Here is a 15,994-nt window from a genome sequence, read left to right as displayed (position 1 = left end):
GAGATACAGCAAAGGCCATTGGAATTCAGCACCAATGAAATAGCATTGGGCGCAGTAAAGTGCTATCGTTGCGGAAGGGCAACGCATGACCAGAACCAGTGCTGGTTCAAAGATAAAGAATGCAGGCAATGTGGTAAACTTGGTCACATAGCGAGAGTATGCCGGTCAGGAAAGAAGACCAGCAGCAAAAAGTCGCCGCAGGAGAAGTACAAAAAAGTACACAAGGTGACAGAGAACAGTTCGGATGAACAGAAGATGGATTCAGACTCCAGCAGTAAGGAACTGGGTTGTCTGAAAATACATAATGTGGGTAACACAGCAGACCACCAAACTATCTGGGTCATGCTTTGGATAGCAGGAGTCCAAGTGAAGATGGAATTAGACACTGGATCGGCATTGACGGTCATGAATAAGCAAGATTACAAAAGGTTATTCTCGCACATTCCCCTGAGGGATACAGAGATTGTATTGAAAACATACACGGGGCAAATAGTATACCCCATCGGAAAGATAAAAGTAAATGTGGTCTACAATGGTAAAGAAAGTCAGGAAATGGACTTGTATGTGTTACCTGATGGAGGTCCGCCACTACTGGGACGGGAATGGATCCGGAGAATAAATGTGGACTGGCATTCCATACAAGCACTGACTGTAGATTCCTGTAAAGAGGACGACGTCAAACCTAAACGACTGTCCAAAATATTGGACGATGCTAAGGAGGTGTTCCAACAGGGATTGGGAACACTGAAAGGAATTACGGCAAACATCAAGGTTGAAGAACATGCAAACCCAAAATTTTTCAAAGCCAGACCGGCACCTTATGCGATACGACCTGCTGTGGAAGCAGAGCTGGAAGGGCTAGAACGTTCAGGAGTACTGTCAAAGGTGGACTGGAGCGAATGGGCCACACCCATTGTTCCTGTCATGACGCGTTCGAAGAGCAACAAGCCGGGGGAACCTGGGAAGGTTCGCATCTGTGGCGATTTCAAGATCACTGTTAATCCGGTTCTTCACACGGTGCAATATCCGCTTCCGCGGATTGAAGATATCTTCGCTTCGCTGTCTGGCGGGAAACACTTCACCAAGATAGACCTGGCGCAGGCGTACCTACAGATGGAAGTTGATGAAGCGTCACGCCAGTATCTCACGATCAACACACATAAGGGCTTATATCGATATAATAGACTGGTTTTTGGAGTGGCATCGGCTCCAGCGATTTGGCAAAGGGCCATGGAGCAGGTATTACAGGGAATTCCAGGCACACAATGCTACCTGGACGACATTCTGATTACAGGAGATGATGATAAGGATCACCTCGCGAATTTGGAGCAGGTGCTCACCAGATTGAAAGAATATGGGCTCAGAGTTAATCGCCAGAAATGTGAGTTCTTTCAAAAGCGAATCTCGTACTGCGGCCACGTCATTGACCAGGAGGAGCTCCATAAGTCACCTGACAAGATCGAAGCTGTTGTGAAAGCTCCCGCTCCGGAAAATGTATCCCAGTTGAGGTCGTTCCTTGGGTTGGTTAACTATTACCACAAGTTTCTTCCAAATTTATCCACGGTGTTACACCCGCTGAACACTCTTTTGCAAATGGGAATACCATGGAAGTGGAGCGATGATTGTAAGCGGGCTTTTCAAAAAAGCAAGGCACTGATCACCTCTAAGGAAGTGTTGGCTCACTTTAACCCAACGCTGCCTATTCGCTTAGCTTGTGATGCTTCTCCATATGGTATCGGGGCAGTGCTCTCACATAAGTTGCCAAATGGCTTGGAAAGGCCAGTCGCGTTCGCATCCAGATCATTGACCTCCGCAGAGCGCAACTATGCTCAGATAGATAGGGAGGCTCTCAGCCTCGTGTGGGGAGTTAAGAAATTTAACCATTACCTGCAAGGCCAAAGGTTTACGCTGCTGACAGATCACCAGCTGTTGGTTTCCATTTTTAACCCTAAGAAGGGTGTTCCGGTTATGACGGCGCACAGGCTTCAGAGATGGTCCCTTTTCCTAGGGGCACATCAATATGATATCGAATTCAAAGGTACAAAGCAACATGGTAATGCTGATGGGCTGTCGCGCCTGCCACTACCTACAGTGGAAGAGGCACCGGCAGTTGACCCTGTCGAGATATTTCACTCGACCATCATCGAATGCTTACCAGTCACCAATGCGGGTATTGAGAGAGAGACCCGAAACGACCCGACACTGTCTCGGGTCTATGATTTGACAGTGAAGGGATGGCCAGCACATGGCGACCCACTGTTACCAGCATTCTCAGCCAGACGAGAACAGCTGTCCGTCTGTCAAGGAACATTGATGTATGGAACAAGGGTGATTATTCCTCCTAAATTAAGGGAGAGAGTTCTGAAGGAATTGCATGAAGGTCATCTGGGGGGAGTCAAGATGAAAAGCCTTGCTAGGGCTTATGTGTGGTGGCCAGGTATCGACATACAAATAGAGGATCTGACTAAAAGCTGCTCAGGGTGCCAAAAAGTTCAAAACGCACCTCCAATTGCACCGCTGCATCCGTGGGAATGGCGTTCAACCCCATGGCAACGTGTGCATGTCGACTTTGCAGGTCCATTCATGGATTCCATGTTTTTGATAGCAGTAGACGCACATTCTAAATGGCCAGAAGTGATTAAGAGGTCGACCACTACCTCTGAAAAGACGATCGCAGTTCTAAGAACCATATTTGTAAGGAATGGGTTGCCGGAACAAATATGTTCAGACAACGGACCACAGTTCGTGTCAGAAGAATTCCAGAAATTCATGAAAAAGAATGGGGTGAAACACTATACATCTGCCGCATATCATCCGGCTACAAATGGGTTGGCCGAGAGATTTGTACAAACGTTCAAAAAGGCGATAAAGGCCATGAGCGAAGACCATATTCCACTACAACACAAGGTGGACAATTTCCTGATGGCATATCGAAACGCCACGCATGCAGTGACAAATCAAAGCCCTGCCGTAATGTTCTATAACAGGAGGTTGCGGTCCCAGTTGGATTTGTTAAAACCCAATGTGCGACGGGAAGTCGAAAACAAGCAATTCCAGCACGTAAATAACAAGGCCACTCAGAGTTTCGAAATAGGACAACCAGTGTTGGCCAGGGACTATAGGAATGATAAATGGCAATCCGGAACAATTCGTGCCCGTCAAGGACCATTGAGGCACACGGTAGACGTTGGAGAGAACGTAATACGACGTCATGCTGACCAACTTGTGGAATCGAGAACAAGGGTCGACCCCATGTCTATGGCAGAGACACCAGTTGAAGAAGTTATTGAGCCTGTAGCATCTACCTCAGACTCGAACGTACATGATGATGTTCAATCCATAGGAGATCAAATGGATGAGTCACCCCAGCAACGAGAACCAGAGACCCCTGAAAGGCGTTATCCGGCCCGGATCAGGAGGCCTCCTCAGAGACTGAATCTTTGAATAGTTTTGTGTGAAAGTTGTATATATGTTATCCATGTAATGTTTAAATTGGGGTGTACACTGTTAAGCTAAAAGGGGAGGAATTGTAGTGTATGTAACCTGTACCACCTTAAGAGGATACCTTAAGGTGATGGACTACTTTTTGATGGCTCCTGTACATTGTAGTACCGGTGGTGACCACACCGGTATATAAACCCTGTGGAGCAAAGTGTATTCATAAAAAGAGGACCCTCAATTACTAAAGACCTGTTTAATTATTTCTGTAGTCTGTGGCCAGTTATTCAGCATAACTACATTTGGAAACACAGACTCAACAATATCTGTACACTGACTGGTGTCTCTCAGTCCCTCTCTCTCAGGGAGATATCTGTACACTGACTGGTGTCTCTCAGTCCCTCTCCCTCAGGGAGATATCTCCACACTGACTGCTGCCTATCATTCCCTCTCTCTCAGGGAGATATCTGTACACTGACTGGTGTCTCTCAGCCCCTCTCCCTCAGGAAGGTATCTGTAGGCTGACTGGTGTCTCTCACACACCTCTCCCTCAGGGAGATATCTATACATTGACAGGTGTCTCTCACTCCCCTATCTCTCAGGGAGATATCTGTACACTGACTGTTGTCTCTCAGTCCCCTCTCTCTAAGGGAGCTATCTGTACACTGACTGGTGTCTCTCATTCCCGTCTCTCTCAGGGAGATATCTCTACACTAACTGGTGTTTATCATTCCCTCTCCTGCAGGGAGATATCTCTACACTGACTGCTGTCTATCATTCCCACTCTCTCAGGGAGATATATGTACACTGACTAGTGTGTCTCAGTCCCCTTTCTCCCAGGGAGATATCTGTACACTGACTGGTGTCTCTCAGTCCCCTCTCCCTCAGGGAGATAGCTGTACACTGACTGGTGTCTGTCAGTTCCCTCTCCCTCAGGGAGATAGCTGTACGCTGACTGGTGCCCCTCAGTCCCCTCTCCCTCAGGGAGATATCTGTAAACTGACTGGTGTCTCTCAGTGCCCTCTCCCTCAGGGAGATATCTGTACACTGACTGGTGTCTCTCAGTCCCTCGCTCTCAGGGAGATATCTGTACACTGACTGGGGTCTCAGTCCCTCTCTCTCAGGGAGATATCTGTCCACTGACTGGTGTCTCTCAGTCCCCTCTCTCTCAGGGAGATGTCTGTACACTGACTGGTGTCTCTCAGTCCCCTCTCTCTCAGGGAGATATCTGTACACTGACTGGTGTCTCTCAGTCCCTCTCTCTCAGGGAGATATCTGTACACTGATTGGTGTCTCTCAGTCCCCTCTCTCTCAGGGAGATATCTGTACACTGACTGGTTACACTCAGTCCCCTCTCCCTCAGGGAGATATCTGTACACTGACTGGTGTCTCTCAGTCCCTCTCTCTCAGGGAGATATCTGTACACTGACTGGTGTCTCTCAGTCCCCTCTCTCTCAGGGAGATATCTGTACACTGACTGGTGTCTCTCAGTCCCCTCTCTCTCAGGGACATATCTGTACACTGACTGGTGTCTCTCAGTCCCCTCTCTCTCAGGGAGATATCTGTACACTGACTGGTGTCTCTCAGTCCCCTCTCTCTCAGGGAGATATCTGTACACTGACTGGTGTATCTCAGTCCCCTCTCTCAGGGAGATATCTGTACACGGACTGGTGTCTCTCAGTCCCCTCTCTCTCAGGGAGATATCTGTACACTGACTGGTGTCTCTCAGTCCCCTCTCTCTCAGGGAGATATCTGTACACTGACTGGTGTCTCTCAGTCCCCTCTCTCTCAGGGAGATATCTGTACACTGACTGGTGTCTCTCAGTCCCCTCTCTCTCAGGGAGATATCTGTACACTGACTGGTGTATCTCAGTCCCCTCTCTCTCAGGGAGATATCTGTACACTGACTGGTGTCTCTCAGTCCCCTCTCTCTCAGGGAGATATCTGTACACTGACTGGTGTCTCTCAGTCCCCTCTCTCTCAGGGAGATATCTGTACACTGACTGGTGTCTCTCAGTCACCTCTCTCCCATTATCTTAATGTGTCTCAGGAGTAAACGCCCCCACAAGATTCTCGCTTCCTCTAGTCCCCTTTGACCCTGTGTGACAATAATACAAATGGAAGACAGGTCACAATGGTTGAGTGGGTGTCACCTGCTCAGCATGGAGTGTGACAGGAGCAAGACAGAGAGATAACTGTGTGTCGAAATGGCAGGGAAAGGATAGACTAAGTCAGGACATCAAACGATAAGGGATTCTGGTGAGTATGTAGATGGTCCCGTTGGAGAGAGGGGACTCTTACCATGATGGTTGTGTTCCAGTTACTCTCTGTTATTCGGGACGTGTTTGCAGGGCACATAGCAAATCATAGTATGTTTAGGCATTGTCAACACGGTTTGATGAAAGGGTTTCACCATGCGGACTGCAGATGTTAAAGAAGGCGGCTCACCACCACCTTCTCAAGGGCAATTAAGGATGGGCAATAATTGCTGGACTTGCCAGCGACGCCCACATTCCAGGAACGACTACAAAAACAATCATGTTTGACAAATCTGTTAGAGTAGGATATAACTAGCAGGGTAGATCAGGGGGCAGAGGAAACGCTTCAAGGACACCTTCAAAGCCTCCTTGAAAAAGTGTAACATCCCCAACGACACCTGGGAATCCCTGGCCCAAGACCGCACAAAGTGGAGGAGAAGCATCCGGGAAGGCGCCGAACACCTCGAGTCTCTTCGCCAGGAGCAAGCGGAAGCCAAGCGCAGGCAGTGCAAGGAGCGCACGTCAACCCAAGCACCCCACCCACCCGCCCCTTCAACCACTGTCTGCCCCACCTGTGACAGAGACTGTAGGTCCCGCATTGGACTCATCAGTCACCTGAGAACTCATTTTTAATGTGGAAGCAAGTCATCCTCGGTTACGAGGGACTGCCTAAGAATAAGAATGTAAGAAGTCACACAACACCAGGTTATAGTCCAACAGCTTTGCATTTCTCCACTTCACCTGACGAAGGAGCAGCGCTCCGAAAGCTTGTGATTTCAAATAAAGCTGTTGGACTATAACCTGGTGTTGTGTGACTTCTTACATTTGTCCACCCCAGTCCAACTCCGGCATCTCCACACTAAGAATAAGAAGATCGGGGGAACCAGTGGATGTAGTATATTTGGATTTTCAGAAGGCATTCGATAAGGTGCCACACAAGAGGTTATTACACAAAATTAGGGCTCATGGGTTTGGGGGTAATATACTCGCACAGATTGAGGATTGGTTAACGGACAGAAAACAGAGTAGGAATAAATGGGTCATTTTTAGTTTGGCAGGCTGTAACTAATGGTGTACCGCAAGGATCAGTGTTGGGGCCTCAGCTACTCACAATCTACATCAATGATTCGGATGAGGGGGATGAAGTCTAATGTATCCACGTTTGCTGACGATACAAAGCTAGCTGGGAAAGTAAGCTGTGAGGAGGTCACAAAGAGGCTGCAAAGGGATATAAACCGGTTAAGTGAGTGGGCAAGAAGGTGGCAGATGGAGTATAATGTGGGGAAATGTTAAATTGTCCACTATGGTAGGAAGGTTCACTAGATTGATTCCTGGGGTGAGAGGGCTGTCCTATGAGGAGAGATTGTGTAGAATGGGCCTGTACACTCTGGAGTTTAGAAGAATGAGAGGTGATCTCATTGAAACATACAAGATTCTGAGGGGGATTGACAGGGTAGATGCTGAGAGGTTATCCCCCTGAGAGAGAGGGATTGAGAGACACCAGTCAGTGTACAGATATCTCCCTGAGAGAGTGGGGAATGAGAGACACCAGTCAGTATATAGATATCTCCCTGAGAGAGTGGGGAATGAGAGACACCAGTCAGTATATAGATATCTCACTGAGAGAGAGGGGGCTGAGAGACATCAGTCAGTGTACAGATATCTCACTGAGGAAGAGGGGACTGAGAGATACCAGTCAGTGTACTGATATCTCCCTGAGGGAGCGGGGACTCAGGGACACCAGTCAGTGTACAGATATCTCCCTGAGAGAGAGGGACTGAGAGACACCAGTCAGTGTACAGATATCTCCCTGAGGGAGCGGGGACTCAGGGACACCAGTCAGTGTACAGATATCTCCTTGACACTGAGGGACTGAGACACCAGTCAGTGTACAGATATCTCCCTGAGAGAGAGTGAATGAGACACCAGTCAGTGTACAGATATCCCCCTGAGAGAGAGGGACTGAGGGACACCAGTCAGTGTACAGATATCTCCCTGAGAGAAGGGACTGAGAGACACCAGTCAGTGTACAGATATCTCCCTGAGAGAGAGGGGACTGAGAGACACCAGTCAGTGTACAGATATCTCCCTGAGAGAGAGGGGACTGAGAGACACCAGTCAGTGTACAGATATCTCCCTGAGAGAGATGGACTGAGAGACACCAGTCAGTGCACAGATATCTCCCTGAGAGAGAGGGGACTGAGTGATACCAGTCAATGTACAGATATCTCCGTGAGAGAGAGGGGACTGAGAGACATCAGTCAGTGTACAGATATCTCCCTGAGAGAGAGGGGTGACTGAGAGACACCAGTCAGTGTACTGATATCTCCATGAGGGAGAGGGACTGAGAGACACCAGTCAGTTTACAGATATCTGTAACGTCCGAGTATAAATAATACATGGACTGCAGGAGAACAATAAAACAGATATTTACTTGAACAGAGGGTAACTTAAGACTGAAATACAGAAGCCTGCTATGGCTTTATATACAGGGGTGGTCACTGCCGGTACTGCAGTATAGAATCAGTTCTTCCCTTAAAGGCACATACACAACAATTCCTCCCCTTTTAGATAAAGAGTACATAACATTCATTTAACAACTAAATAATAACTAATTACAATTACAATTTTCTCTGTACTATATACATCAACTGAAATAATCATGAATAAGTTCAGTCTTTGAGGAGGCTTCCTGATCCTGACTGGATAGCGCCTTTCTCGAGTATCCTGTTCTTGCGGCGGAGTCGATTCTGACTCATTGTCATTGGTTGGTTCGTCAACTTCCAATACCACTGCTTCTGAGGTAGACGCAATCTGTACTTCGGGTTGATTACCAGGTGCACCTGCTTGTGGTATGGGTTTGGCTTGTTCCTGTGACTCTACAATCTGGTCAACATGGCATCTCACGATGCTCTCTCCAACGTCCACTGTGTACATTAGTGGTCCCTGCTTTGTGCATATCGTTCCTGGCTGCAATTTTCTGTTCGGTAGTCGCGGGCCAAGACTGGTTGCCCTATCTTGAAGCTCCTGGTTGGCTTCTCATTTATGTGCTGGAATTGCTTATCCTCAACATCTGTCTTATGTTTGGTTTGAGCATATCCAGGTGACATCTTAGCCTTCGGTTGAAGAACATTATGGCTGGAGCTTGGTTGGTGACTGCATGTGTCGCATTCCGGTAAGCAAACAAGGAATTATCCACCTTGTGTTGTAGTGGTATGTCGTCATTATGGCGTTGCCTTTATGGCCTTTTTAAAGGTCTGAACAAACCTCTCAGTCAATCCATTTGTGGCTGGATGATATGGGGCAGATGTGTAATGCTTCACCCCATTATTCCTCAGAAACCTCCGGAAATCCTCTGACACAAACTGTGGCCCATTGTCGGAGCAAATCTGTTCTGGCAAGCCATTCCTGGCGAAGATGGTCCGTAGGACTGCAATAGTTTTCTCCGTGGTGGTGGAGGATATTTTGATGACCTCTGGCCATTTCGAATGGGCGTCCACAGCGATTAGGAACATTGAGTCCATAAATGGACCAGCAAAATCAATGTGTACCCGTTGCCATGGAGATGAGGGCCACTCCCATGGATGTAGCGGGGCCTGTGGTGGAGCGTTTTGGACCTTCTGGCATCCTGTGCATCTCTTGGTCATATCCTCGATTTCTTTATCGATTCCCGGCCACCACACAAATGCCCTGGCTAGGCTCTTCATTTTTACCCCTCCCAGATGACCCTCATGAAGCTCATTAAGCACTCTATCTCTCAACTTGGGTGGAATTACCACTCGGGATCCACACATCAAGGTCCCCTGGCACATTGACAGCTGTTCTCTCCTTGGCGAGAATGCTGGCAACAGTGAGTTGCCATGTGCTGGCCATCCCTTCACCGTCAAATCATAGACCCGAGAGAGTGTCGGGTCATTTCGGGTTTCCTTCTCTATACTTGAGTTTGTAACAGGTAGACATTCGACTATGGTCACATGGAATATCTCTACAGGGTCCACTGCAGGTGCTTCCTCTACCATAGGCAATGGTAGGCGCGACAGCCCGTCAGCGTTTCCATGTTGTTTCGTACCTTTGTACTCTATGTCGTACTGATGTGCCCCTAGAAAAAGTGACCATCTTTGCAGCCGTTGCACCGTCATCACCGGAACGCCCTTCTTTGGGTTAAAAATGGAGACCAGGGGCTGATGATCAGTCAGTAGGGTGAATTTCTGCCTGTGCAGATAGTGATTGAACTTCTTCACCCCCCACACCAGGCTGAGGGCCTCCCTGTCAATCTGGGCGTAGATACGCTCGGCTGAGGTTAAAGAGCGCGACGCAAAGGCTATTGGCCTCTCTGAACCGTCAGGGAATTTGTGTGACAGCACCGCTCCGATGCCGTAGGGAGACGCATCACATGCTAACCGAATCGGTAGTGTTGGATTGTAGTGGGCCAATACTTCTTTTGAAGTGATTAGGCATTTACATTTCTGAAAGGCACGCTTACACTCATCACTCCATTTCCATGTTACTCCAGTTTGCAGTAGGGCGTTCAGTGGGTGCAGAATTGTAGATAAATTCGGCAAGAACTTATGGTAGTAATTCACCAACCCGAGGAACGACCTCAGTTGCGGCACATTTTCCAGTGCTGGAGCCTTGACTACAGCCTCAATCTTGTCCGGCGACTTACGCAACCCTTCCTCATCAATCATGTGGCCACAATACGAGATTTCTCTCCTGAAGAACTCGCATTTGGGGTGGTTGGCTCGTAGCCCATATTCCTGCAATCTAGTGAGCACCTGCTCCAGGTTGGCAAGGTGTTCACTGTCATTTTTGCCCGAACCAGGATGTCGCCCATATAACACTGGGTCCCCGGGATCCCTTGCAGGACTTGTTCCATCGCCCTCTGCCAAATAGCCGGGGCTGATGCTACCCCGAATACCAGCCGATTGTACTGGTAAAGGCCTTTGTGAGTTTTTATCGTGAGGTATTTCCTAGACGCTTCTTCCACCTCCATTTGTAGATACGCTTGGGCCAGATCAATCTTTGTAAAGCGTTTCCCTCCAGATAGTGAGGCGAAAATATCTTCTATCCGTGGAAGTGGATATTGTACTGTGTGCAGGGCTGGGTTCACATTTACCTTGAAGTCCCCACAGATGTGAACCTTCTTCGGTTCCCCAGGCGTGCTGCTCAATGATTTCTTCATTACAGGAACGATGGGTGTGGCCCACTCGCTCCAGTCCACCTTGAACAGCACACCCGAACGCTCCAGACTCTCCAGCTCTGCTTCAACGGCTGGGCGGATCGCGTAAGGTACCGGTCTGGCCGTAAAAATTTTGGGTTTGCGTTATCTTTGATTTTTATCGTTGCCGTTACTCCTTTTAGAGTCCCAAGTCCTTGTTGGAACACCTCTTTCGCGTCAGTTAGAATTTTTGACAGTCGTCCAGGTGTGACGTCATCATCCTTTTTATCAGTCACAGTTAGCGCCTGAATGGAATGCCAATCCAATTGTATTTTTCGGATCCATTCACGTCCCAATAATGGTGGTCCTCCATCTGGTAGTATATATAGATACAGTTTCTGTGTTTCCTTGCCGTTGTATTCAACTGGCACCCTTATTTTTCCTCTGGGGTAGACTTTTTGCCCCGTGTATGTCTTCAATACAATGGACGTGTCCTTCAAGGGTATGTGTGAGAATAGCCGCTCATAGTCTCGTCAATTCACGACAGTTAGGACTGATCCTGTGTCGAATTCCATCTTTACTGGGGACCCTGCTATCATGAGGGTGACCCAAATGGTTCGGTGATCCTCCTTTGCGATCACGTTGTGTAACTTTAGACAACTTAGTCTCCTGCTCCTGGAGTCCTTATCACTCTCCTGATCTTCCGAACTACTGTCTGTCAATTTCTTTACTTTCTTGTACTTTTCCTTAGTAGTTCTTGTAGTGTTGGTTTTCTTTCCCGACCTGCAGACTCTTGCTATGTGTCCCATTTTCACACATTGCCTGCATACTTTGTCCTTAACCCAGCAGTTCTTCTGATCATGGGTTGTTCTGCCGCAGCGATAGCACTTTTCTGCTCCATACGCCATTTCGTTAGCGCTGTATTCCTGTGGTTTCTGTTGTATTTCCGCAGCTCCCCGTGCTGCTGCTTCGTAGGATACTGCCACGCTGAAAGCCTGTTCTAGCATCAGGTCCTTTTCCGAAAGTAGTCGTTTCTGGGTTCCTTCACTCTGGAGCCCGCAGACAAACTTATCCCGCAAGGTGTCTGCCAGTCCTGCTCTGAACTGGCAGTGCTTTGATAACTTGCGTAGTTCCGTAAGATAGTCAGCATTGCTCTCATCTTTGTGCTGGTTTCTTTTATGGAACTTGAATCTTTCTGCTATCAGCAGCGGTGTAGGGTTTAGGTGTTCCTGTAAGATATTAACAATCTCTTCAAAACTTTTCTCCATTGGTTTAGCTGGGGTAATTAAATTCCGCAATAGGCCGTACGTTCTCGCACCCATCAAATTTAATAATACCGACGCCTTCTTTCCATCGGCCACCTCGTTTGCCTTGCAGTACACTTCAATTCTTTCCACATACGTGGTCCAGTCTTCTACCTCATTGTCAAAAGCAGTGATACTGCCACTCTTCGGCATCTTGAGTGATTTAAAATGGCGCCTCCCGCGCTTTTTCTTCTTCCCCAATGGAATAAAATGGCGCCTCCCGCGCTTTTCCTTCTTCCCCAATGTAATAAAATGGCGCCTCCTGCGCTTTTCCTTCTTCCCCTTGCTGCCACGCTGCTCCTAGCGTTCTACAGGGTAATGGCGGCGACCCGCGGCTTCGGCTCGTATCACTTTTCCTTCCCCGCGTTCTATCCTCTCCACGCTGCCCTGTTCTTGAGCACCGACTGCGCCCTGTGCACTCCACCCTCTCTCTCTCCCTTCCTCCCGACAACGCTGCACAGCCCCTTTGCAGAGCCGCTCGATTGAGCCCGAGCCCGCCGCAGTCCGGAAGGGTCACCGCATTACCTGCTACCAGCACGACTTGCTGGAACACCTCGACTGGGGAGCCTGGCCCAGCTCTCCACAGCCTCCCCTGCAACTCTCCGATGGATCCCTGGGCGGTTGCCCGCGGTCGACGCCCGCCGTTCTGACTTCGACCTCCAAGAAGCTTCTCTTCAGGGAAAAGATCCCGTGAGGTGATGCAGTACTGCAGGTGAGTTCAAACCTGCCCGTCGCCAGTGTAGTGTCCGAGGATCAATAATACTCAGACTGCAGGAGAACAATAAAACAGGTATTTACTGAACAGAGGATAACTTAAGACTGAAATACAGAAGCCTGCTATGGCTTTATATACAGGGGTGGTCACTGCCGGTACTGCAGTATAGAATCAGTTCTTCTCTTAAAGGCACATACACAACAATATTTCCCTGAGGGAGGGGGTCTGAGACACCAGTCAGTGTACAGATATCTCCCTGAGAGAGAGGGATTGAGAGAAACCAGTCAGTGTACAGATATCTCCCTGAGAGAGAGGGATTGAGAGAAACCAGTCAGTGTACAGATATCTCCCTGAGAGAGAGGGACTGGGAGACACCAGTCAATGTACAGATATCTCCCTGAGAGAGAGGAACTGAGACACCAGTCAGTGTACAGATATCTCCCTGAGAGAGAGTGACTGAGCCACCAGTCAGTGTACAGATATCTCCCTGAGAGAGAGGGGACTGAGGGACGCCAGTCAGTGTACAAAATATCTCCCTGAGGTAGAGGGGACTGAGAGACACCAGTCAGTGTACAGATATGTTCCTGAGAGAGAGAGACTGAGAGACACCAGTCAGTGTACAGATATATCCCTGAGGGAGAGGTACTGAGAGACACCAGTCAGTGTACAGATATCTCACTGAGAGAAAGGGATTGAGAGACACCAGCCAGTGTACAGATATCTCCATGAGAGAGAGGGACTGAGAGACACCAGACAGTGTACAGATATCTCCCTGAGAGAGAGGGACTGAGTGACACCAGTCAGTTTACAGATATCTCCCTGAGAGAGAGGGACTGAGAGACACCAGTCAGTGTACAGCTATCTCCCTGAGGGAGAGAGACTGAGAGACACCAGTCAGTGTACAGATATCTCCCTGAGGGAGAGGGGACTGAGACACACCAGTCAGTGTACAGAAAACTCCTGAGAGAGAGGGATTGGGAGACACCAGTCAGTGTACAGATATCTCCCTGAGAGAGGGACTGAGAGACACCAGTCAGTGTACAGATATCTCCCTGAGAGAGAGGGGATGGAGTGACACCAGTCAGAGTACAGATATCTCCCTGCGAGAGAGGGACTGAGAGACACCAGTCAGTTTATAGATATCTCCCTGAGAGAGGGTCTGCGAGACACCAGTCAGTGTACAGATATCTCCCTGAGGGAGAGGGGACTGAGAGACAAAAGTCAGTGTACAGATATCTCCCTGAGGGAGAGCGGACTGAGAGATGCCAGCCAGTGTACAGATACCTACCTGAGATAGAGAGACTGAGGGACATCAGTCAGTGTACAGATATCTCCCTGTGAGAGAGGGACTGAGAGACCCCAGTCAGTGTACAGATATTTGAGCAAGTCTGTCATTCCCCAGTGAATGTTGGGATAATGTGTTTGGTTTGATTAATCAATATCCCTATTCCTGGAGCTTTGTTCCGTTGCCCTGGTGATTGACCTCTTTTTGGGATTGTTTGTGTTTCCCCCCGCCAGGTATTAGGGAGATGCAGTGGGAGCAGGTTCCCAACCTCCTCGTGAATTGAATGTCGCTCAGCATGGAACCGATGCACAGATCGGGGATGAGGAGCACCAAGGTCCCCCCTCCCGGCCCGGCCATCGATGAGAGGAGATCCCACCCCGGCTCCAACGCTGCCTTCCTCCCCGCGCTGCAGTTGCACCCAGCTGCGGGAACCTTGAGCCTCTCGCCAGACGGGCGGCTCCTCGGACCGGCCAACTCAGTCTCCACCGACACCTCCTGGTCGAGCAGCTCCAACACCGCCGAGGCCGCGCCGCGCCCGGGGGCGGCGGAGGAGGAGGAGGGGGGGAGGCCTACGGCGCAGTATTCGCCCTTGACCAAAGAGGAGTGGGCAAACTCTCCGAAGGCCCCGGAGTCCAAGCTGACGCACAGGAGGTCGAAGAACGGTCAATCCGGTCAAGAGTCAACGCTTTGGAGACCAATGGTGGCCCAGTCTGCCCTTCGGCAACTCCTGGGAAGCCGATAGAAGCACAATCCGGGCATGGGTCACTACTTCGGAGGCGAATGGAAGCCCAATCAGCTCAAGGCTCAGTGCTTCCAAGGCCAATGGTGGCCCAGCCTGCCCAAGGGCCAACTCGTGGGAGGCCAATGGACACCGAATCAGGTCAAGGGTCAATGGTTGGGAAGCCAACAGAAGCCCAATCAAGTCAAGGGTCAACACTTCAGAAACCAATCGATGCCCAATCAGGTCAAGGGTCAACGCTGTCACCCAACGAAATCGCGACGGCACAGTCAAGGTCAATTGAGCCGGACGTGCCCTTGCGGCTTTTTCAACTGTCAGTGGAGCCAGAGGTCATGGTGGCCGACAGCCCACCATTCGCCCACTTGTACCAGCCGCTCTCGTCCCACTCGGCCCCGACCATCCTGGACGGCGACAAGACCGAGCCCAGTCCCCTCCAGGCTGCCGTCTACCCGCCCCGGGACAGCCCGATGACCAACCTCTGGAGGACGCCTTTCTGGATCATCGATGACTTCCAGGCCCCGTGCCAGCCCTGCCGCCACGGCGATGAATTTCCGCCCGCCACACCCCAAGCTGAGACCGGGCCCGAGCCCACAGAGGAGCCGGGCTTCCAGGACAACCAGCGGCCACCTTACTTCGACCTGGAGCCCGAGGACCTGGCCAACTTCTTGGTCTTTCACCCCAATCCCGAACCGTGCGTGAGGGACAGCGAGCTTATGGACGTGCCGGACGACGACCTCGAGTTCTGGGGCAGGTTCTACTTTGCCGGGGTGGACACAGCCCGTGAGCTGCTCAGGCAGCGACGCAGGCTTCAGAAATAAAAATACAGTGCAGTCAGACCGTGTCCTCGTGCGCCTGCTTTCCTTCCAGCATGCACGCAACATCGCGTCACACGCAGCGTGGGATCAGGAGTTTCAAAGCACACAAAAAAATAACGGAATATTCAGAGGGAAGCTGCAAAAAGTTTGTTACTGGTTATAATATAATAATACACCGTGCGTCACTGGGTATAACGCTCCTGTATCTATCTATCTAAAAATTATAAAATTCCGCTCATTATCCGCTCATTAGCATAGAGTGATATTAAGGTCGACCAATCG

General features: G+C 49.7%; 1 protein-coding gene across 1 annotated transcript; it reads left to right on the top strand.

Moving 5' to 3' along the window:
* Positions 1-5,609: 5,609 nt before the first annotated feature.
* LOC147095470 (uncharacterized) lies at positions 5,610-15,731 on the top strand. The gene is made up of 2 exons (XM_085973960.1): positions 5,610-5,697; positions 14,392-15,731. The coding sequence occupies exon 2, from the start codon at positions 14,939-14,941 to the stop codon at positions 15,713-15,715; it is 777 nt and encodes a 258-aa protein (XP_085830086.1). The 5' UTR covers positions 5,610-5,697; positions 14,392-14,938; the 3' UTR covers positions 15,716-15,731.
* The last annotated feature ends 263 nt before the right edge of the window (positions 15,732-15,994 follow it).

This window comes from Somniosus microcephalus, unplaced genomic scaffold, assembly GCF_052327205.1.
Source record: "Somniosus microcephalus isolate GS21.2 unplaced genomic scaffold, FLI_Smic_1.0 unresolved_chr1, whole genome shotgun sequence".
NCBI classification, from domain to species: Eukaryota; Metazoa; Chordata; class Chondrichthyes; order Squaliformes; family Somniosidae; genus Somniosus; species Somniosus microcephalus.
This window is presented reverse-complemented; position numbering and strand designations above follow the sequence as displayed.

Coding starts and splice junctions, on each gene's coding strand:
- LOC147095470 (XM_085973960.1), top strand. CDS start 14,939: ATGGAAGCCCAATCAGCTCAAGGCTCAGTGCTTCCAAGGCCAATGGTG.